The sequence below is a fragment of the Pelophylax lessonae genome (assembly GCF_965119305.1).
Source record: "Pelophylax lessonae genome assembly, chromosome: 6".
In the NCBI taxonomy this organism is placed as follows: Eukaryota; Metazoa; Chordata; class Amphibia; order Anura; family Ranidae; genus Pelophylax; species Pelophylax lessonae.
This window is the reverse complement of record NC_138773.1, coordinates 97,684,178-97,708,654: the sequence shown is the minus strand read 5'-3', so window position 1 is coordinate 97,708,654 and position 24,477 is coordinate 97,684,178. Positions and strand designations below refer to the sequence as shown.

The 24,477-nt window shown below is 43.0% G+C and overlaps 1 protein-coding gene across 3 annotated transcripts in view; it reads right to left on the bottom strand.

Moving 5' to 3' along the window:
- Positions 1-621: 621 nt before the first annotated feature.
- The window catches only part of PRKAR1B (protein kinase cAMP-dependent type I regulatory subunit beta), a 405,306-nt gene continuing 381,450 nt past the window's right edge, over positions 622-24,477 (bottom strand). The window contains exons 9-10 of one of the 3 annotated variants that reach the window (XM_082260648.1): positions 6,151-6,232; positions 622-1,762 (exon numbers count right to left, since the gene is read on the bottom strand). In XM_082260648.1, the coding sequence (XP_082116774.1) occupies positions 1,590-1,762; positions 6,151-6,232 (255 nt within the window). In that variant the 3' untranslated portion in view covers positions 622-1,589. The remainder of the gene's footprint in view (positions 1,763-6,150; positions 6,233-24,477) is intronic. The other 2 variants (XM_082260647.1, XM_082260646.1) reach the window with 2 other exon arrangements.

The window sequence follows — 24,477 nt, the reverse complement described above, 5'->3', positions numbered from 1 at the left end:
GTATACCTTTGCTACATTACTTAATGTATAACTAAGGGCAAAACTTTTGCTTTAGCCTTGGACAGAGTGGAAATAGACTAGAAGACCTGTCAGCTTTTTATTGCTACATCTGCCCCTGTTAGAGAGATTCACCCTATGTGTCCTGTTTACCATTATCATTAAAAGTGAAAGTAGAAGAAAATCCCAAATTTTGGGTTGCCCCCAGAACAGTAATTGAGGGAAATCATCCAATGTAGACACTAGTTTTGGTGACTTGGTGGTAAGAGATTTCCTTTAATTTGCAGGGATTTCTTCTCACTTCCTATTTTGGATATGGGACAGGAAGAGAAGGGAAATCTCCCTTCAAAGATGGCAAAAAAAACTGGTAGGGGTTATAACCCTCCTATATACCATAAAAAAAAAAAAAGTTTTGCCTATAGTTCTACTTTAAAAGTGTTTTTTCTAAATCAGTGTGAATAGACAAAAAAAAATAGACTTTTGCCATATATGTATACATTACTGCTGCCATGCATGACACTGCCGATGCAGCATTTTTTTCAACCAGCTTTATTGCTAATGACAGAAATATTATAATCTGCAGCCTTCAGAGCAGCTGGTTAATCACCACTGTCCTATATACATGAGAGCCCAAAAAATGTTCCCATTATGCTCTGCAACAACGAAACAAAATAGTTATTTAGGTGATGCATAAAAAAAAACACAGTGGCCTTATTATTATTTCTATAGATATAAAGGTACAGTGGGTATAATTGCTGGCAGGATTGTATTCACTTAAAATAAGTATAACTAAAAGCAAAACGGTTTTTATTAGTTTTGGATAGAGTGCAGAAGTATTAGAATGTTTGTCAGTTTTTATTGCTGTCTGTGCCCCCATTAAGGAGATTCACCCTCTCTGTTTGTCCTGTTTGCCATTATTATTGAAAGTAAAAGAAAATCCCAAATTTTGAGTTGTCCCCAGAAAAGTAACAGATGGGAAATCTTCCAATGGGGACACTAGTTCTGGTGACCTGGGGGTCTCCAAAAAATTTTGTTAATTTGCAGGGATTTCCTCTCACTTCCTCTTTGGCTATGGGACAGGAAATGAAGGGAAATCTCTGCAATGGGACACAGATAGCGGAAAGAAATCTGACAGAGGTTTAACCCTTCCTTACTCTATCCAACATAAAAAAAATGTTTTGCCTATAGTTCTACTTTAATAGCTGCGGGATATACTATATACATATACTGAATATCCCTATACCTTATGAAACAAATTTTTGCAAAACCCCATGGAACTGCTTCAGTATAGGTTTGGATGCAAACTATTATTTCCCTGCATTTATTTTTGTAATAATTTTGGTAAAATTACAAATGTAATAATCCATAAGTCACACAAATCTTTTGGGACAATACACACCCCCATCAAAGTGCCATCATGTTGTATCATAATACAACTTAACTTAAAGTTGAAGTCTGATGCAGCAGATATGACCATATAAAATTCACATTGAAATGCACAATTTCCTTTCTTTATAAAGCTATGGAACTGCACAGGTCAGATTTAGAGTGCACACGTTAACACATGGATGGTATTTTCCTGGTGGAGTATATTAAACGGTCAGACTGATGAAGCTGTTGTATCTCTGAATGTTCCTCTTTAAGATTTCTGAGCACGGTCCAAGGACTCGTTCAAAGCGTGGGCGGTCCAGTTTCACGCACTTCAGTGGACCCCGTGCAATTACTGTGGCTGCCCTGGGCCGGTTCAACAACAAGGCTATCTCACCTAGAAATAAAAAATTAAACAGGCTATGAGCTGCTAGAAGAATATGTTAAAGAAAAGCATTCTTGTATTTTGGAGAGAGCTATAATATTGATCCAGTAAAAGCTGTCTGTTTACTGTGACTGTAAGTTCAAACTTTGCCTACAACTTCTCTTTTTTGAGAACCAGTTGAAAACGCTCCCAGTTTTTTTCCTAAGTTGTGAATTATCACATGTACTGCCCTGATTTCTCAAGTGAAGTGAAGTACTGTGCAAGATGATTATACCCTGTTGCTCTACCAAATAGATTAGGCCAACGTATGCCCAAAACAGAAGCTTGTACATACTTACCTTTCCTGCTGCCCAGTCTACTGAACGTTGTTTCAATCCTGAAAAATCTTTTGCTGAAGTCTGTAGGCAAACCAACACTTTTAGAAGTGTCGATCTCTGTGGTCCCCCACAGTTCACATTAGATTTCTGTGGTCCTCCACAGATCACACTAGAAAAGTGTGACTATATATCACCAGCACATCCGGGATCCATATAATATAATCCATATCGTTAACACAATCACACCACAGTGTAGGTGCAATGTTCTGGTGCCAAGCACGAACCCTTCTCCAGACATGTGATGTTCACACTGGATCTTCCTGTTGACCTCCAAGACACTGTTTTATGCTGTAATGGGTGGAGGTCAAAGAGAGGAACCAGTGACAGATGTGGAGGACCATCAAGATTGACACTCCTGAAAGTGCAACTTTAGCAGAAGATTTCTCAACATCAGAGAGCAGTTTGTCTTCTTTTATACATGTGGCTTGGTTCAAACATTTTTGGATAGCAGAGTTGCTTTGAAATAAAACTGCTAATTTAGGAGCGTACATTTCATAGCAAACGACGCCTGTTGGTAAATTTGACACATATGGACATATGTTTGCTGTAGCCTGTTGAATACTATCCTTTAGTAAACCTTGCCTTGGAATCTTTTGCTGCTTTTTTACATTTAGGGTCAATTTTCACCTATGCTCTTTAGTGAGCATCAATGCATGTGCAAGAGTTTGCTTCTGTTTTTAATAGTGTTAATTCATTTTGCTACAATGTAAAGATGTAAAGTAGTGGGTGTACAGCTTGTATAACAGTGTAAATTTGCTGTCTCCTCAAAATAACTCAACACACAGTCATTAACCACTTGCCGACCAGTCACGTTGACTGTACTGCGGCAAAGTGGCTCATTATCGTCCGGCGACGTAGACCTACCATTCCCCTCTCTCGGCGGGAAGGAGGCTCGTTCCCGCTGTATTCAATTACAGCGGGAGTCGGGCCAGGGGAGGAGTGGCAGTGATCACTGCTGCTCTTCCCCGATCGTCGGGGAATCGAGTGTGGAGATCCGCCCGCTTGTGTAAACAAAGCGGGCGGATCTCCTAAGTGACAGGCAGGGTCAGATTGAAGGGTTCAGCATAGCTGAACCTGGGATCTGTCCCTGTGTCACTCAGTCACCTTCCCCCACACACGTTAGTAAGCACCAGGCATACATTAACCCCTCCCTTTCCAATAAAAATTAACCCCTTCCCTGCCAGTGTCATTTTTACAGTAACAGTGCATATGTATAGCACTGATTACTGTAGTAATGTCACTGGTACCCCCAAAAGTGTCAAAAATGTCAGTCAAGGGTCCGATCTGTCCGCCGCAATGTCGCAGTCCCGCAAAAAAAATCGCAGATCGCCGCCATTACTCGTTAAAAAAAAAAAACACCAAAAATGACAGAAATCTTTCCCTTAGTTAGTAAACGCAATAACTTTTGCGCAAACCAATCAAAATACGCTTATTGCAATTTTTTTTTACCAAAAATATGTAGCAGGAAACAAATTGGCCTAAAATGATAAAAAATTTAGATTTTTACATTTGGGGGGGGGGGGGGAAATTTCATATAAAAAAATGTGAAAAATATTGTTGTTTTTTTCAAAATTGTCTCTCTTTTTTTGTTTATAGCGCAAAAAGTAAAAGTCGCACAGGTGATCAAATACCACCAAAAGAAAGCTCTATTTGTGGGGAATAAAGGACATAAATTAAATTTGGGTACAGCATTGCACGACTGCGCAATTGTCCATTAAAGTAACACAGTGCCGAATCGCAAAATATGGCCTGGTCAGGAATGGGGTAAAACCTTCCGGTCATAAAGCGGTTAAAAATACGCTCATTGAGAATTTTTTTGTCAAAGACATGTAGCTAAATACATTTTGGCCTAAATATATGACAAAAATTGAATATATTGGATATTTTTACTGTCAAAGTAGAAAAATATTGTTATTTTTTCAAAATTTTCAAATTTTTATTAATATCGCAAAAAAATAAAAAGCGCAGAGGTGATCAAATACCACCAAAAGAAAGCTCTGTTTGTGGGAAAAAAAGGACGTAAATTTTGTTTGGGTACGGCGTTGTATTACCGCGCAATTGTCAGTTAAAATCGCACAGTGCCGAATCGCAAAAAGTGGCCTGGACGTAAGACAGCAAAATCCTCCGGTGGTAAAGTGGTTAATGTCTAAACTGCTGGCAACAAAAGGGAGTACAACCCTAAGTGAAAATGTCCAAATTGGACTCAAAGTGTCAATATTTTGTGTGGTCACCAATATTTTCCAGCACTGCCTTTACCCTCTTGAGCATGGAGTTCACCAGAGCTTCACAAGTTGCCACTGGAGTCCTCTTCCACTCCTCCATGATGACATCACAGGGCTGGTGGATGTTAGAGACCTTGCGCTCCTCCACCTTCCATTTGAGGATGCCCCACAGATGCTCAATAGGATTTAGGGCTGGAGACATGCTTGGCCAGTCCATCATCTTTACCCTCAGCTTCTTTAGCAAGGCAGTGGTCGTCTTGGAGGTGTGTTTGGGGTCGTTATCATGTTGGAATACTGCCCTGCAGCCCAGTCTCCGAAGGGAGGAGATCATGCTCTGCTTCATTATGTTACAGTACATGTTGGCATTCATGGTTCCTTCAATAAACTGTAGCTCCCCAGTGCTGCACTCATGCAGCCCCAGACCATGACACTCCCACCACCATGCTTGACTTTAGGCAACACACACTTGTCTTTGTACTCCTAACCTGGTTGCCGCCACACACGCTCGACGCCATTGGAACCAAATAAGTTTATCTTGGTCTCATCAGACCACAGGACATGGTTCCAGTCCTTAGTCTGCTTGTCTTCAACAAACTGTTTGCGGGGCTTTCTTGGACATCATCTTTAGAAGATGCTTCCTTCTGGGAAGACAGCCATGCAGACCAAATTGATGCAGTGTGCGGCATATGGTCTAAGCAGTGACAGGCTGACCCCCAACCCCTTCAACCTCTGCAGCAATGCTGGCAGCACTCATAAATCTATTTCCCAAATACAACCTCTGGATATGACGCTGAGCATGTGCACTCAACTTCTTTGGTCGACCATGGTGAGGCCTGTTCTGAGTGGAACCTGTCCTGTTAAACCGCTGTATGATCTTTGCCACCGTGCTGCAGCTCAGTTTCAGGATCTTGGCAATCTTCTTATAGCATAGGCCATCTTTATGTACAGCAACAGTTTTTTTTTTTTTCAAATCCTCAGAGAGTTCTTTGCCATCAGATGCCATGTGGAACTTCCAGTGACCAGTATGAGAGCGATAACACCAAATTTACCACACCTGCTCCCGATTCACACCTGAGACTTTGTAACACTAACGAGTAACACTAACATGACACCGGGGAGGGAAAATGGCTAATTGGGCCAAATTTGGACACTGTCACTTAGGGGTCTACTCACTTTTGTTGCCAGCGGTTTAGATATTAATGGCTGTGTGTTGAGTTATTTTGAGGGGCCAGGAAATTTACACTGTTATACAAGCTGTACACTCACTACTTTACATTGTAGCAAAGTGTAATTTCTTCAGTTTGTCACATGAAAAGATATAATAAAATATTTACAAAAATGTGAAGAGTGTACTGTATATACATGCATTGGCTGAACAAAAGGTGTCTGTTTTTGATCTGTTGCACATTATATGATGTTTGGATAGGATGGGCATGTCAACCTATCATGAAGTGTGTCAAAAATTCCCCTCAAGAAGATGTTGCAGTGCAAGTGCATTTGTATGAATTAACCCACAACTTGGATTTCAGCAGAAAGTTTCCTGCCTCACAGTTACCAATAAATGCCCATCTTGGAGTCACACTCCAACTGCTATAATACTGGTGTTTTGCCTTATCCTGTTCATAATGTAAAATTAATTAAAAATTAAAACGCCTTATTCTGGCCCCAACAGGTAGCATAGACATGAGAAACCTTTAATGCTCCAACATTTACCAGACACTACTAATAAATGATCAGCTTTGGATGGACTGAGCCTGCTTGTCACTATCTTTAGGTCCTTCCAGAACAGAAACTGTCTTACCAAAGTAGTCTGAGGGTCCTAATCGGCCCACTTCCACGTATTCCTCATTGTCAGATCTGCGCTGCAGAACAGATGCGGTACCCTGTAATAAACAAGAAAAATATTTGTAATGGTTCTACCATTAAAATATACAGACACATGTGGACTTGTACATGAGGTTCCAGAGCAATGGCACACTGAAACATGGGGTTCCAGAGCAATGCCAGATTAACATGTGAGGTTCTAGAAAAATGACACTGATATTTCAGGTTACAAGTCAATAGGTGAGGTTTGAAAAAATGGCACTCCATCTAGAATAGTGTCACAGTAATACTCAAGGTCCCACAGCAATGCCGCAAAGATACTTGGGATTCATGAACAATGGCATAGAGATACTAGAGTAAAAACACAGGGATACTTGGGGGAATTTACTAAAACTGAAGCAAGCAACATCTGGTGCAGCGCATAGAAACCAGCTTCCAGGTTTTATTGTCAATATTTTAATGAACAAGCCGCAGTTAGAAGCTGATTGGTTATAATGCACAGCTGCACTAGATTCTGAGTGCACCAGTTTTAATAAATCCCCCATTTGGAGTTCCAGAATGATGCAACAATGATACCTGTGGTTCTGGAACAATGGCACACTGAAAATTGAGGTTTTAGAGCCATGGCACATTAAAACTTGGGGTTTCAGAGAAACGGGGGAATGATATCAGCCATTTCATCTACAGTTTTGGACAAATATAGATAGTTTGCCCTTCTTCTCGATTCTACTAACTTTACCATCTGTCCTAATACTGTTCTTTCAAAATCTGTGAGACCTACACTATATACAGTATGTCCCACTGAAAGCAGTGAGCGCTGAGAATGGTGATTGGCTCTGTATGTTAAATCAAAGAACCTGCTGCAATCTTCTCTAAGACATGATCACAGCATAGATGTCATGGACATATGGTGAACACATTTCTTTATAGAAAATTGAACTTTTGGCATCTAGCTGCATAGAGAAGGGAATTGCACTGGTGAAAAAACAATACCTTTACATGAAAGGGTCCACCAGTTAACCACAAAGTGCCACAAATCTGTGGCATTGCCGCCCACTGCGAAGACATTTGTTGGAAAGGCCATTATTAGCTGGTTTCTAATTAGCTGGATACTAATAAACGCACCAAACAGAGCTTTAAGGGGCCAACACGTATTAGAGCCCATTCACATTAGCGCGACTTGTCAGGCAACTTGTCAGCCTGACAAGTCGCGCTCGGTCGCGGTCCATTGATTAGCACAGGACCCGTTCTAATAGGAGCGACACAAGTCGCCCCGACTTAGAAAAAGGGTCCTGTACTACTTTGGGGCGACCTGGAGGCGACTTGCATTGACTTCCATTATGTGAAGTCTCTGCAAGTCGCGCTGAAGTCGCAGTGCACAGCGGTGCATGCGACTTCACAGGTCGCCCCCCAAAGTCGTGTCACGCTAGTCTGAATGGGCTCTTACTCAGGTATCAGTGGTACTTAGATCTTCTGTTAGCTAGGTTCAAACTACTGCGTTTTCTAGTTGCGGCTTGCGTTTTGCAGAATTGCAATGCAAGCCATTTAACATGATTTACAATGGGTAATGTTCACATCTATGCGGTTCCTGAGGGTGCGTTTTTTAGAAAGGGTCTGGGTTTAACTTCCCCCACAGCATTTTGCGTTTTCGGTTCAATAGACCTCAATGGGTCCACATCCAAAACGAAAATGCTGTGTGTATCCTGCATTTTGCCGGCATTTCTGCCATGTTTTTTTTACCATGCTTTACTGCAAACACCTCCCAATTAAAACAGAGTTCCCATGCTGTCCTGCAAAATTATTCCATTGGCCAACACAAAAATGCAAAACGCATGAAAAACGCAACACGGACCACAAAATGCATATGGAAAACGCACCAACTGCAAACTGCATAGGTCTGAATGTAGCCTTATGGAGGAAAAAGAAATGTCCCTTAAGATCATAAAATAAAGTTGTCCTAAACAATAGCAACAATATAAAATGCTAACCACAGACAACAATAGCGACCTGTCCACCACCAATCCTAAAGAAAGCTTATCAAATGTAAGATGATGTAGCAGGTAAATGGATGGAAATAACTCAACCCCTCCATGTGTTTTCTGTCCTGTACAGTTAGCTGGAATCTAACATTTTACAGAGCCCTGGATGAGCACAAAGAGGCTCATCACTGTTTACCAGGAACTTGTCATGTTTAACACATGAATCTTACTGAATGGTTACAAGATGGAGGTACGCCTGGTACATATTAGATCGCTGGTAACTTGTATAAACTAAGGAGCAGAAATCTGCAACTAGAAGGATACATGAAGTCATAAATAACAAGCCTAACCAAATAAATAATATCAGGGAAGGTTATCAATCCCATGTCAAATGCTACAAAATATTTAGGAACACTTTCTGTAATAATTCTGAAGTTATGATTATTTTTTAATTACATTTTAGTGGCTGCACAGAAAAAAAAGAAATCTACATGTGTACCAAAAAGACTGGTCGTTTTGGTGTACCTGTAGAGTTCTGCTTTTTTTATTTTGCTGTGCAGCCACCTATTGTTTCTGACACTATACAATTTCAAGAAAATGTTTTTAAAGAAAACTTTAAAGGATTTTTTGAGCTTATGTTTGAGGTGTTCTCTATGTAAAAGTCTAAAGAAGCTGCTGATCAGTGAAAATAGGGTTGGGGTGGGGAGTATTACTCATCTGATTCATCCAACTGTGTGTATATTCTGAGCTTGAATTTTAAGGGCTCTTTCACACTTGTAGTCCGTCAAACGGATTCCGCTTTTCTCAGCGGGGGATCGATCCGCCGATACCCCGCTGAGCAGGACAATGACAGCTGTGTCTCCGCACTGTGTGTCAGTTCCCCATGAATCTCTATGGGGGAAATCGGATGGGAACGGACCGTCGGTCCGTTCTCATCCGTTCCGCTGGACAGATGGAAAATAGGGTTTCCATCCGTCCACATTTGATGGATCGGATTGGGTCGGATGTAAGCGGACATGTCTCTGCTGACATCCGATGCCCCATAGGAATGCATGGGGGGACCATTCAGATCCGCCAAAAAAACGAACAGGCGGATCTAAACGGTCCGCCTGTGTGAAAGGGGCCTTATAGTGTATGTCCAGCCACATACTGGGAAGGGTTAGAACCCCTGTCATGCTTTGGCCAAGGAAGAGGTTGAGCCTTGGAACATGTCAGTGGCAGCGTTCTGTTTGTAAGATCTTCATTCGATAAGAGTACCCTGTAACTCAAGCCACATACATGCACTGCCAATTCATGCTGTAGAGGCCACAATGCCCATAAAAAAAATCCAAAATCAGCTAAGTGTGAATGGGACATTAGACAGCTGTACTTGCAAAGCCAGATGTGTAATTATATATTCTTATTTTAAGTCTAAGTTCTCCCTCTCTTACTATACATGTGTGCTATTTCATTTTATATTAGCATGTGTCCTTTAAACTGGCTTATGGAATGATTACATCATGTTTCTGGCTGTCTATTGTGAACATAGCAGATAAAATGTAAACATTACTTTTGGAAATTTATATATGCACAATTCTTTTATAAGGAGAAAAGAAAAGGTAAACGCACCTATGAACAGCTTTGTAATGGATGTCACCCAAGACATGTAGTACTCAGCAATCACACAGCTAATCACTAAATAAACCTCCTTTTGTGAAGCCGGTGAATATCTATAATCCACCAACCTTTAGTCCATTCTTATGTTTGTAGTGTTTCCAGCAGTACATTGTTCTATGCTGCATTTACTGCAAGTGGAATGCAGTGTGTACAGTGTTCACAATGATCTATTTATCATTATAAATATTTAACTGTCAGTTCTTAAGGTGCTAACACTGAACTGTGGACAGGTCATGATGCTGCTGGAAGTATTCACTGCTGAAAAAGTTGAGTTCACATTTTCTTGGGTACAGCTTCTGTCACATAACTTAACTGTAACAAAGTGTATCCCATGTCCTGTTGACTGCTCCTTACTGTAGAAATGTTACCTCCAGTAATGACAGGTCCTCTTCACAGCACTGATCTTCCACTGCTCTGAGGAAGAGGCGATGCCTCGAAACGCATAAGCCTAGATTCAGAGGACGCTATACCTTGTGGTACTGATGAGGATGGCACTGTATCCATTTGATATGCTTTTACCAAGACTCTGTTTGTGGGTATTTTTATACCTTTTATCCAATAAAACCTTTAAAGAGGATAATGCACTAGGCCGGTGTGCCCTTGTGTTTGATCTTTGATTTTAGATCTTCCACTGCTGCATGGGTTAGCTGCCTCTGGTCTGACATTAAATGACTCCCAAGGGCTGCTCTTCTTTTCTCTTCTTGTTGTCTTCTCCATTCATAATACTTGTGTTGTTTTCTCAGAATGCAGCAGTCTCTGAATGGAGGAGAGGATCCCATCCTTTATCTGCTTATCCTCCATTCAGAGAATGTGCTGCATTATGTGGAAATACAAGAAGTGTTGTGAAGGGAGGAGAGGATAGGTAATGGGAGGGCGGCCATTGGGACTCCTTCAATGTTAGATCCATTGCAGTTTAACGTTGCAAATAGGGCCCAGCATTACTGGAGGGATTATTTCTACAGCAAAGAGCAGTCAGCAGTAGGTGAGACACATTTTATTTCTTAACAAAACTTCAGCTTTAACTTCTACGAACTAAGAATTACATTTAAAACCCATTTTATATGTCACCATTAAAGTGTCATTAAACCCACATATTTAAAAACTATCACTAAATGCTGTATTACATGCTTTTCATACTCACTGAGTCACTATGGGATTTGTTTTCTGTATTGGGGAAAAAAACCTAGTTGATTCTGCTGTTCTCTGTCTCCCCTCATGTTCATGTCCCCACTGCAGCTGGGTATTTTGCAGAGAAGTGTTGGCAGCTAGTGCACATGCTCAATTTTCAGTGTATTTTGTACCTCCCTATCACATCTGAGCAGCCCACATGTGGGTGTATACACAGTGGTAAATGACAGCCCACTCTCTCCCTCCTCCTCCATGCCCACTTACCTGCTAAACACAATGGGGTGGGATATTACATCTTGATTGATGAAGGCTTCACCTCCCTGTTATTCTAAGACACAGGCTGGAGGGGCGTGACACAACCTGTGATTGGCAGATATCCGCCCACACCATGTTGTTGCCAAAAAATAATAAAGATTTGATTGCAAATATATATTTATGTGTTAATTTAAAACAGTTAATTGATATTAAATATTTATTTTTATCTTGGTTTCCAAAGGCTGTTTTTTATTTACCATTTGACCAGCAGCAGAGGACCAAAAGCTCCTCCTGCCACTGTTTCCCTGCAGACAGGTTGGAAAAGAGCTGGGTCATTTGACAGCTGTATATCGATTAGGAAAGAAGGTATTTTTTTAATATTTACAGTGCCATCATCCACATGTGACCATTTTCTCTGACTTGTAAGAACAACATCTGGGCATAAGAAATACAGCAAGCACCTCCAGGTGCCTGCATATCTACTAAAGAACTCTATCAAGCAAATGGTGGCCAGCTTTAAAGGTTGTCACCTTTAACTTGGCTGCCACCACCCCACCTCAGATCTTCAGCCAGCTGCTTGAGTACACCAAAAGCCCTGAAACCTGAGCAACTCTAATGCAAATACTAACTTTGGTCCATAACTCTAAGGCAGGGGTGTCAAACTCAATTTCATCGCAGGTTGTATCAGCATTATGTTAGCCCTCAAAGGGCCAGCTGTATCTGCAAGAATATATAAATGTATCCAGGGCTTTTTTTCTCAGATAATAGATGCAGGAACTCAACCACGCTTCCCCACCAAACAGCGGATTGCACTGGGAAGATCTTAAAGGGCCAAAAAAAAAAAAAAATAGTAGGAATGTGTTATGTGCGGAGTTCAGGGGTGAGCTACGTACACAGTGTAGAGTTCAGGGGTGCGCTATGTATCGAGTGCAGTTTCAGGGGTACCCTATGCACAGATTGCAGAGTTCAGGGATGCATTACGTACAGGGGTGCACTATGTGCAGAGTTCAGGGGTGTGCTACATACAGAGTTCAGGGTTAAGCTGTGCGCTATGTACAGAGTGCAGGGTTTAGGGTTGTGCTATGCTCAGGGTGCAGGGTTAATCTCTCTTTCACAGGCCGTCCATATCTCACTTCACTTCCACCCCTCTTCAGTTCTTACCTCTGCACCACTCTCCCCCATCCACCACCTCTGCACACACCTCATTCCACAGCCCTCATCTCCTCTCCCCAAAGCTTCCTTTCATCTCACCTCTTCAAAAAATACCTGGCCCAGCTCTTGCACCTCCCCACAGTGTAGGACAGTGTAGGTGGCTCTGCCTGTCTCTCTCACTTGCAGTGAGATCATTGGTCAGCATCTGTGCACCCGGGCACAGATGGGGATCACTGTGATGCCCCATCCAACCTATGACCACACTGTGCCTGCATCTGCATCTCCCTTGACCCTGCCATGAGTGCAGGGCAGGCAGAGATATGTGACAGGTGAGGAGAGGAAAGCTTCTGTGTTTAGTGGCAGTGGTGAGCAGAAAACAGAGGGCGAAAGCAAGAGGTGACGGAACACACATCTGCCATGTTCCAGCTGAAATAAAGCCCTTGGTGCAGGGGCCACATAAAATGGCTTGGCGGGCCGGATTGTGTTTGACGCATGTGCTCTAAGGGAAGTGCAGTTAATTTTGTGCATGTATTTGCCTATTTAAATGCTCTGGGTTTTCTGAGTTTTGGTCTTTGGATCTGACCTGTAGGTTGCCTGCAAAACACTCCTGATGTTAGTAAGATCACATAATTAGGGTGAAAGATTTACTTTAGTAATGCCAAGTGACTCCTGATTGGACTGAGTAGACCCTGAATCCTATAATAAAGCTAAACTTTAGTTATTTTTTTGTTTTCGTTTTGGATAGCATGGGGAACAGTTAGAACCTCTGTCCTGATTTAAATGCTGGTTTCTTGTAAAGAGAGGGGGGGTTTCTCCAATGAAAACCAGACAGAGCTTCTAAATCTTCCTCACTCTCCAAAAAAATGTGTCCCATCTTCTTTCTGCATAATGTAAGGCAGTGGTTCTCAACTGCTATCCTCAGGACCCACTAAGCCCCTTTCACACTTGTGCGACTTAAAAGTCGTGCGATTTTACCGCAATTTCTTTGCCACAATTTTGACTGGACTTGAAGCAATGCTTCTATGGACCTCTAAACATATCAAAGTCAGACCAAAGTAGAACAGGAACTACTTTGAAGTTGTTGCGACTTGAAGTCGCATAGATACGGTACTCATTGGAAATCATGGAGTACAACTTGTCATGCAAGTTTGCAGTCCCAAGTTGCAGGACAATTTGCAAAAGTGTGAAAGGGGCTTAATAGACCAGATTTTAAGTATTACCTTGGGGAGATGCAGACTAGAATACTGCAATCACTGAGCAGGAAATGATATCACCTGTGATGTATTTCAGTTATCTTGCAAACCTGGCCTGTTAGTGGGTCCTGAGGACAGGAGTTGAGAACCCCCGGTGTAAGGAGGATCAAGGACTGGACAACTGCCAAGAAGAGTGTGGCTCCTACTGGGCTGATAATGCACTCCTCAAAACCTTCTGCTATTTCATTCTGACACAGTTTTGGCAGTCAAACACACATCAGCTCACACAATCAGGAGGCTCTGCTAGTAAATGTTGACATATTTCTTTCAGTAAGTATGTGCAAAGTGTTTACTGAGATGAACTGCTCCATACAAGGATCCATATGTACAGCAGCTCCTGGACTTCCTCAACTGTCAGTATGGGGCAATAAGGATGGGAAGTCATTATAAAATAAAGGTGTTCTGACATAATGTAGCTGGTGAGGTCATGGATATACACAACTACAGTGCCCATCGTGAAGGGGGTCTCATTCTTCTTTTCTTTCTTTCTTCTTTTATTTACAGTATAACTAGAGTCAGTTTTTTTTAGCTTTGAATATAGTTCAGAGGGATTAGAACACTTTTTTTTTTTTTTTATTGATATCTATGCTCCTGTTAGGAGATTTGCCCCATTTGTCCTGTTTACTGTTATCTCCAGAAGGAAAAGTGAATGAAAATCCCTAATTTTGGAGTTATCATGAAACGGACACCAGTTCTGGTGACAACCATGTTTTCTTCACTTTGGGGGGGATTTCCTCTCACTTCTTGTTTTGGCTAAGTGAAGGGAAATCTCCCCTATTGGAAACAGATGGCAAAAAAAACTCTACCACCCCTCCCTACTCATGATTTTTTTCTTTTTAAGTTTTGCCTTCTATTCTACTTTTTATAAAATATATTATGGAAAATGCAAAGGCAGATGTGTAAACTGCAATGGTGGGTAAGAACACCTTACTATATAAACTGGCCAAAAATACAAAAGGGAAATCTCTTGACTGGAGTTCTCTTCTATAAGATACCCCAATGCCAAGAATCGGACAATAACATACTGCCCTGTACACCTACAGCATAGCTTAAAACTGTTTGCCGGCCAAACTGGTAAAAACGATTTGTCTTTGGCCTCATGCTAAATAACTATTTATGATTTCACAGTTATCTTTTTTGGAGTCTTTTCACCCGCAACCCGTTAATTGCAAAGCCTACCATAGCGCAGTCATGCAACAACTTATTACTTCCCTACATGGAAGAACATCAGTGCTGAACTACAAACAGAAACATTTGTTCTCCCATGCTGTTCTAATAACCAAAGCATTAAGAAATGGATAATATAATGCTAGATGCACAATGCTGCAATCAGATTTTGATCTGACTTTTAGTGCAAATATGTGATGCAACTTGGATGCACCTTGGATCTGGTTTGTATTATCTATGGGGCCAAAATCTTGCTGGAATAGCACAGTACCCTTTTCCAAGATCATGCTGCACTGCATTGATGTGAACAGGCACCATTGAAAACAATGTGATTTTCATTGTCATGCAATTCTGGGCAATTGCCCTGTGTGCTATTTTTGTTCTCAGACTGTGCATGCCTAGTGTGCTATGTTCTCAAACTGTGCATGCCCTATGTAGGGTTTGTGTTCTCAGGCTGTGCATGCCTAATGGGCGGTGTGTGTTCTCAGACTGTGCATACCTTATGTATGGTTCGTGCTCTCAGACTGTGCATGCCTAGAGCGCTGTTTGTGTTCTCAGACTGTGCATGCCCTATGTATGGTTTGTGCTGTCAGACTGTGCGTGCCTAGTGTGCAGTGTGGGTTCTCAGATTGTGCATGTCCTATGTACGGTTCGTGCTCTCAGACTGTGTGTGCCTAGTGTGCGGTGTGTGTTCTCAGATTGTGCATGCCTAGTGTGCGGTATGTGTTCTCAGACTGTGCATTCCTAGTGTTCAGTGTGTGTTCTCAAATTGTGCATGCCCTATGTAGGGTTTGTGTTCTCAGACTGTGCATGCCTAGTGTGCTGTGTATGTTTTCAGATTGTGCAAACCCTATGTACGGTTTATGTTCTCAGCTTGTGCATACCTAGTGTGCTGTGTGTGTTCTCATATTGTTCATGCCTTATGTACGGTTTGTGTTCTCAAACTGTGCATCTCTAGTGTGCTGTGTGTGTTCTTATACTGTACTGTACATGCCTAGTGTGTTGTGTGTTCTCATATTGTGCATCCCTAGTGTGCTGTGTGTGTTCTCATATTGTGCATGCCTAGAGTGCTGTGTGTTCTCATATTGTGCATTCCTAGTGTGCGGTGTGTGTTCTCATATTGTGCATTCCTAGTGTGCTGTGTGCGTTCTCATACTGTGCATGCCTAGTGTGCAGTATGTGTACTCAGATTCTGCATGTCTTATGTACTGTTCGTGTTCTCAGACTGTGCATCTCTAGTGTGCTGTGTGTGTTCTCATATTGTACATGCCTAGTGTGCTGTGTGTTCTCATATTGTGCATCCCTAGTGTGCTGTGTGTGTTCTCATATAGTGCATGCCTAGAGTGCTGTGTGTTCTCATATTGTGCATTCCTAGTGTGCGGTGTGTGTTCTCAGATTGTGCATTCCTAGTGTGGTGTGTGCGTTCTCATACTGTGCATGCCTAGTGTGCAGTGTGTGTACTCAGATTCTGCATGTCTTATGTACTGTTTGTGTTCTCAGACTGTGCATGCCTAGTGCGCTTTGTGTGTTGTCATATTGTGCATCCCTAATGTGCTGTGTGTGTTCTCATATTGTGCATGCCTAGTGTGGCTGTGTGTGTACTCAGATTGTGCACGCCCTACGTACTGTTCGTTTTCTTAGACTGTGCATGCCTAGTGTGCTGTGTGTGTTGTCATATTGTGCATGCTTAGTGTGCTGTGTGTGTTGTCATATTGTGCATGCTTAGTGTGCTGTATGTGTACTCAGATTGTGCATGCCTAGTGTGCTGTGTGTGTACTCAGATTGTGCATGCCCTGTGTGTACTGTTCATGTTCTCAGACTGTGCATGCCTAGTGTGCTGTGTGTGTTGTCATATTGTGCATGCTTAGTGTGCTGTGTGTGTTGTCATATTGTGCATGCTTAGTGTGCTGTATGTGTACTCAGATTGTGCATGCCTAGTGTGCTGTGTGTGTACTCAGATTGTGCACGCCCTACGTACTGTTCGTTTTCTCAGATTGTGCATCCCTAATGTGCTGTGTGTGTTGTCATATTGTGCATGCTTAGTGTGCTGTGTGTGTTGTCATATTGTGCATGCTTAGTGTGCTGTGTGTGTACTCAGATTGTGCATGCCTAGTGTGCTATGTGTGTACTCAGAATGTGCATGCCCTGTGTGTACTGTTCATGTTCTCAGACTGTGCATGCCTAGTGTGCTGTGTGTCTTGTCATATTGTGCATGCCTAGTGTGCTGTTTGTGTTCTCATATTGTTCATGCCTAGTGTACTGTGTGTGTGTACTCAGATTGTGCATGCCTAGTGTGCTGTGTGTGTACTCAGAATGTGCATGCCCTGTGTGTACTGTTCATGTTCTCAGACTGTGCATGCCTAGTGTGCTGTGTGTGTACTCAGATTGTGCATGCCTAGTGTGCTGTGTGTGTACTCAGAATGTGCATGCTTAGTGTGCTGTGTGTGTACTCAGATTGTGCATGCCTAGTGTGCTGTGTGTGTACTCAGAATGTGCATGCTTTGTGTGCTGTGTGTGTACTCAGATTGTGCATGCTTAATGTGCTGTGTGTGTACTCAGATTGTGCATGCCCTGTGTGTACTGTTCATGTTCTCAGACTGTGCATGCCTAGTGTGCTGTGTGTGTGTTCTCAGAATGTGCATGCCCTGTGTGTACTGTTCATGTTCTCAGACTGTGCATGCCTAGTGTGCTGGGTGTTCTCAGATGCTGTGTGTGTGTGTATTCCGATGGATAAGAATTTGGGAAGTCCTTTACAATGAAAGAATACATTTGCCATGGTTGCAAAGAAGCAAATTCTGATATGTTTTGGGAAGTGGAGGGGGACTCATAAAAAAAATTGTAGCTGGCTGCAGATTGAAATAGAAAAATTATTTATACCATTATATGTATATAAATATACATTTTTTAAAACTATTTGTGTAGCAATTATATATCTTCTGAAATGTAAGTGGTGTACTCCTTTAAGGTAAAGTTATGGCAAAAGACTGACTGCAGGTGTTTAATTATAAAGAATAATTTCACGTTTTGCTGGAATTCATCAAAGAATGAACTGTGGACTTCTGTGGGAAAACAATGAAATTAGCATCCACTCCTAGGCCAGGTTTTACAGTCTGTGTGCCAACTCCAGAGCCCTAGGGCGCAGTGCCAGCCCTGCCCTCTTATTCCTCCTTCAGACATATCTATATATGCAAGCCAGGAAAAAGCCAGAAGTTAAAAAAAATACATTTTAAGCATTCCTTCCCTACACAAAGGCGTCATTATCTTTCTCTTCTCACCAGCCAAAAAATGTCTTCTGAGTCAACACAAAGGCGAATATAATGGATTATTATTCCCGAAATGGCCGTATCTGTGATTAGGCTGAAAAGATGTACAAAATAGTGTCACCAAGGGAATAATCACTAGAGAAAATAAACATAACCTCCACTATAAGGGCTGCTCGAGAAGATGTCAAAGATTAAGAGGGAGCGATTAAAGCAGAAATTAGCAACAAAATTGACTCATTAGCTAACTGCCAAACAACAGTACTGTAGTGAAATGCTGGAATGATTGACTATGCTTCTGAAATTAGATTTATAAAATATTGAACAGGGCTGACCTTTAGATGAAATTGGCAATTTTTCTCCTTCGAAACCAAATTGAATTTCTCGAGTTCTGTTAAAGAATAACCAAACCCAAGAAAAAAAAAGTAATATATTGCAGCTTATCGGTCCTTAGATGTGGTGGCTGCATTCGTTTTATTTCATGCAGCCTGAGAATATTTTTCGCATGTACAGAAAATACCTGTTGATCTTGCCAGAAATGCATTGTCCTTGTCGCTTCCTATGAGCTAAACTTTAAGGAAAATTAATGTTATCATTCTTTTGTAAACTACTAATCCTAACGTTCCCCATGTAATGGGGAATGAACAAAGGCAGACATTCCTGAAGTCCAACCTGAGTGGTAACCAATGCTTCCTCCACAGATAAAGTGGAAGAGTGAGCGTAGCCACTAGAGGACAAACTTCAAGGAAAAACAATGTTATCATTCTTCTCTAAACTACTAATCTTTACGTTTCCCATGTAATGGGGAATGAACAAAGGCAGACATTCCTGAAGTCCAACCTGAGTGGTAACCAATGCTTCCTCCACAGATATCGTGGAAGAGTGAGCGTAGCCACTAGAGGGCAAACTTCAAGGAAAAACAATGTTATCATTCTTCTCTAAGCTACTAATCTTAACGTTCCCCATGTAATGGGGAATGAACAAAGGCAGACATTCCTGAAGTCCAACCTGAGTGGTAACCAATGCTTCCTCCACAGATAAAGTGGAAGAGTGAGTGTAGCCACTAGAGGACAAACTTCGAGGAAAAACAATGTTATCATTCTTCTCTAAACTACTAATCTTTACGTTTCCCATGTAATGGAGAATGAACAAAGGCAGACATTCCTGAAGTCCAACCTGAGTGGTAACCAATGCTTCCTCCACAGATAAAGTGGAAGAGTGAGCGTAGCCACTAGAGGACAAACTTCAAGGAAAAACAATGTTATCATTCTTCTCTAAACTACTAATCTTTACGTTTCCCATGTAATGGAGAATGAACAAAGGCAGACATTCTTGAAGTCCAACCTGAGTGGTAACCAATGCTTCCTCCACAGATATCGTGGAAGAGTGAGCGTAGCCACTAGAGGGCAAACTTCAAGGAAAAACAATGTTATCATTCTTCTCTAAGCTACTAATCTTAACGTTCCCCATGTAATGGGGAATGAACAAAGGCAGACATTCCTGAAGTCCAACCTGAGTGGTAACCAATGCTTTCTCCACAGATATGGTGGAAGAGTGAGCATAGCCACTAGAGGATAAACTTTGAGGAAAAACAATGTTATCATTCTTCTCTAAACTACTAATCCTTACGTTTCCCATGTAATGGGGAATGAACAAAGGCAGACATTCCTGAAGTCCAACCTGAGTGGTAACCAATGCTTTCTCCACAGATATGGTGGAAGAGTGAGCATAGCCACTAGAGGATAAACTTCGAGGAAAAACAATGTTATCATTCTTCTCTAAACTACTAATCCTTACGTTCCCCATGTAATGGAGAATGAACCAAGGCAAACATTCCTGAAGTCCAACCTGAATGGTAACCAATGCTTCCTCCACAGATAAAATGGAAGTGTGAGCGTAGCCACTAGAGGACAAACTTCGAGGCAAAACAATGTTATCATTCTTCTCTAAACTACTAATCCTTACGTTCCCCATGTAATGGAGAATGAACCAAGGCAAACATTCCTGAAGTCCAACCTGAATGGTAACCAATGCTTCCTCCACAGATAAAATGGAAGAGTGAGCGTAGCCACTAGAGGATAAACTTAGAGGAAAAACAATGTTATCATTCTTCTCTAAACTACTAATCCTTACGTTCCCCATGTAATGGAGAATGAACCAAGGCAAACATTCCTGAAGTCCAACCTGAATGGTAACCAATGCTTCCTCCACAGATAAAGTGGAAGAGTGAGCGTAGCCACTAGAGGACAAACTTAGAGGAAAAACAATGTTCTCATTCTTCTCTAAACTACTAATCTTAACGTTCCCCATGTAATGGGGAATGAACAAAGGTAGACATTCCTGAAGTCCAACCTGAGTGGTAACCAATGCTTCCTCCACAGATATCGTGGAAGAGTGAGCGTAGCCACTAGAGGACAAACTTCGAGGAAAAACAATGTTATCATTCTTCTCTAAGCTACTAATCTTAATGTTCCCCATGTAATGGAGAATGAACAAAGGCAGACATTACTCAAGTCCAACCTGAGTGGTAACCAATGCTTCCTCCACAGATAAAGTGGAAGAGTGAGCGTAGCCACTAGAGGACAGGGAGTGTATTATTCGTAGGATTACCAGGTAAACATGGAGGGAAATGAGCCTGAATAAGAACAGTAATAACCCCATCATATTGTATGTGTAACTAAAGGCAAAATGTTTTTTTTTATAGTTGTGAATAGAGTGAAGAGAGATTAGAACACCTCTCAGTTTTTATCGCTGTCTGTGCCCTCGTTAGGGAGATTGACACTTTCTTTTTGTTCTGTTGACCGTTATCATCGAAAATGAAAATAAAAGAAAATCACTAATTTTGGGTTAATGCTAGAACAGGACTAGAGGGGACATCTTCTAATGGGGGTACTAGTTCTGGTGACACCCAGGGATTCCCTAGCTTTGGAGGGATTATTTCTCACTTACTGTGCTTGGCTATGGGACAGGAAGTGAAGGGAAACCTCTCCTATGGGACACTGAACCCTCTTTTACTTTATCCAAAATGAAAAAAAAAGTTTGCATTTAGTTACACTTGAACCACTTGCCAATCGTTACTGTGGCTCTATTGGCCGTATCGATCCACCTGTACATCGTTTTGTTCAATAGCCAATATATAGCGCGATCGCACCTCCGGCTGTGATTGGCTAGTGGGGATGTCAATCAATTGGTCCGGCGGACCCGATGTCCGCCTCCCACCGGCGATCATCCCCAGTTGAGGCAAAACAGCTATCTTCCTATGTAAACAAGGCAGATCGCTGTTCTGTCTGGGATGAACACAGGGATCTTGTACTCCTGCTAAGCAGGAACATGGATCTCTGTGTTCATCCACTGAGTCCATCCCCCACACAGTTAGCAAGCACCCCCTAGGGACACACTTATGTCTTTGATTGCCCCTGATGTTAACCCCTTCCCTGCCAGTGTCATTAGTGCAGTGAGCGTGCATTTTTTTTAGCAACGATCACTATAATAATGTCACTGATCCCCAAAAAGTGTCAAAAGTGTCAGTTAGATGTCCGATTTGTCCGCATTTGCAGTCTTGCTAAAAATCGCTGATTGCCGCCATTGCTAGTCAAAATAAATAAATGAATAAAAATGCTATAAAAAATATTGCATCATTTGTAGACGCTATAAATTTTGCGCAAACCAGTCAATATACACTTATTGGAATTTTTCTTTACCAAAAATATGTAACAGAATACATATTGATATGATAAGTGATGAAAAAAACAGAATTTTTGTAAAATCTTACCTGTAAAATTCCTTTCTCTGAGTCCTCCGACAGTCGCCGCCTCTTCATATTCGTCACATATGGGGTATTAGACTTTGCTCCGAAGGAGTAGCTAGGCAACAGAATATGTTAACATTAAAGCTTTTAACATATCCCACCCTCAAGGGGTGGTCCCCTCAGTCAATACCCTCCTACTTCCTGCAACCATATCTCAGTTTTAGTGGAATAGCAGTAGAGTATACAACCAAACCCCAAAAGAGGGGCGGGGGCGGCGACTGTCGGAGGACTCAGAGAAAGGAATTTTACAGGTAAGATTTTACAAAAATTACGTTTTCTCTTACGTCCTCCGACAGTCGCCGCCTCTTCATATTCGTCACATATGGGGACGTCCAAAAGCAGTGCAAACATGAGGGGTAGGAAACGCATCCGCGCCGAAAAGGCAACGCAGTCTCCGCATCAAAGAAAGGCACCTTACCAAAGGAAGGTACCCAGCTGGGCAACAGGAAAAAACAGGTGCTCAACAGGAGCAACAACCCAGGAAAAGACAAATAACCAGGGGATAAAAAACTTATCCCAACAGCCAGAGGTCCCCACAAGGGACCCTAGGGAATCGCCGCACTAAGAACCTTGCGGCCAAAGGAAGCATCCGCAGATGCCTGAACATCTACTTTGTAGAATTTTCTGAAAGTGTGCACGGTCGACCAAGTCGCCGCCTTACACACCTGGGCTACAGAAGCCCCATGACGACAGGCCAAAGACGTACTCCGAGATCTAGTAGAGTGCGCCTTTCCCTGCAAAGCATAGGCCTGTTCAATGGTCTGCCTGATCCATTTTGCGATGGTAGAGCCCGACGCCGCCATGCCCTTCCGAGGACCCTCTGGAAGAACAAACAAGGAATCCGTCTTTCGAAAAGACTCAGTCGATTTAAGGTAAACCCTTACCGCCCGAACAACATCCAGAGAATGTAATCTCACCTCCTTTGGATGTTTAGGCTTCGCGCACAGCGAAGGCAAGACAATATCCTCATTAAGATGGAATTCCGAAACTCGTTTCGGAAGAAAAGAAGGATTAGGTCGCAAGACCACCTTATCCAAATGAACAACCAGATACAGAGACTTGCAGGACAAAGCTGCCAGCTCCGACACTCTGCGAGCCGAAGTGATCGCCACCAAAAAGGCGACCTTTTTGGACAACATGGACAACGAGATCTCCCTGATCTGTTCAAAAGGAGCACGTTGCAACACAGACAGAACGAGATTCAAGTCCCAAGGGGGCAAAGGATCCCTCCTAGGAGGAACCAGATGCCGCACACCCTGAACAAAAGTGCCAACCAAGGAGTTGGAAGCCACGGGACGTTGAAACAGAACGGCCAGAGCAGACACCTGACCCTTTATCGTAGCCAGCGCCAAACGCTGATCGACACCCGTTTGAAGGAAGGACAGCACTCGGGAAACCAAGTACGTGCGGGGCGAAAACCCCCTGGACTCACACCAGGCAAAATAGGCCTTCCAAGTACGGTAATAAACCTTCCCCGAGGAAGACTTCCTCGCGTTGATCAAAGTATGAACGACCTCTGGGGAGAGACCCTTCTCCTTCAGGACCTCGGTCTCAACAGCCAGGCCGTCAAAGCCAGCGACTGTAAAGCAGGATGGTATATCGGTCCTTGAGACAGGAGATCGTCTCGAAGAGGCAGACGCCACGAGGCGTCGACCGCCAGATTCACGAGGTCTGCGTACCAGGACCGGCGAGGCCAGTCCGGTGCCACAAGAATCACCGTGCTGCGTTCCGAGTGTAACCTGCGAAGGAACCTGGACAGCAACTGAATCGGTGGAAACGCGTACATCAGCCTGTACTGATGCCACGGGGCCACTAACGCGTCCGACGCGTCTGCCCGAGGGTCGCGCGTCCTTGCCACGAACCTTCTCACCTTGTTGTTGAGACGAGACGCGAATAGGTCCACATCTGGAAGACCCCATTTCGCGCACAACATCTGGAAGACAGCCGGGTGGAGAGACCATTGCCCCTGATCCAGGGTCTGGCGACTCAGATAGTCCGCCTGCCAGTTCTCCACCCCCGGAATGTGAACCGCCGTTATCGCCGGGACATGAGTCTCGGCCCAAGACAGGATGTCGGCCACTTCTCGAGCCGCTCGGGCACTCCTGGTGCCCCCTTGGTGGTTGATGTAGGCCACCGCCGTGGCATTGTCCGTCTGCACCCGAACCGGGCAGCCCTGCAGCCGGTCCGTCCAGCGATGAAGACAGAGACTTATCGCACGCAATTCCAGAATGTTGATCGGAAGAGGAGACTCCCCCTCCGACCAAGTTCCCTGGGCGGACAGAACGCCCAGAACACCACCCCAGCCCGACAGGCTGGCATCCGTGGTGATCACCGTCCACGAGACAGGACGAAACGACTTGCCCCCGGACACCATCGGGGACTGGAGCCACCACAGAAGGTCTCTTCTGGTGCGATGACTCAACGAGATTTGAAGATCCAGAGATTGAGGTCGCCCGTCCCACATGGACAGGATCTCCGCTTGGAGACCCCCGCGTGTGAAACTGGGCGAAGGGAATCGCCTCGAAGGCCGAGAGCATCAATCCCAGACATCTCATGCACGTCCGCAGAGATGAGTGCGGAACGTCCCTGAGGGACCTGACTTCCTCCTGAAGAGTTCCGAATTTGTCTTCCGGCAGGAAGACCTTC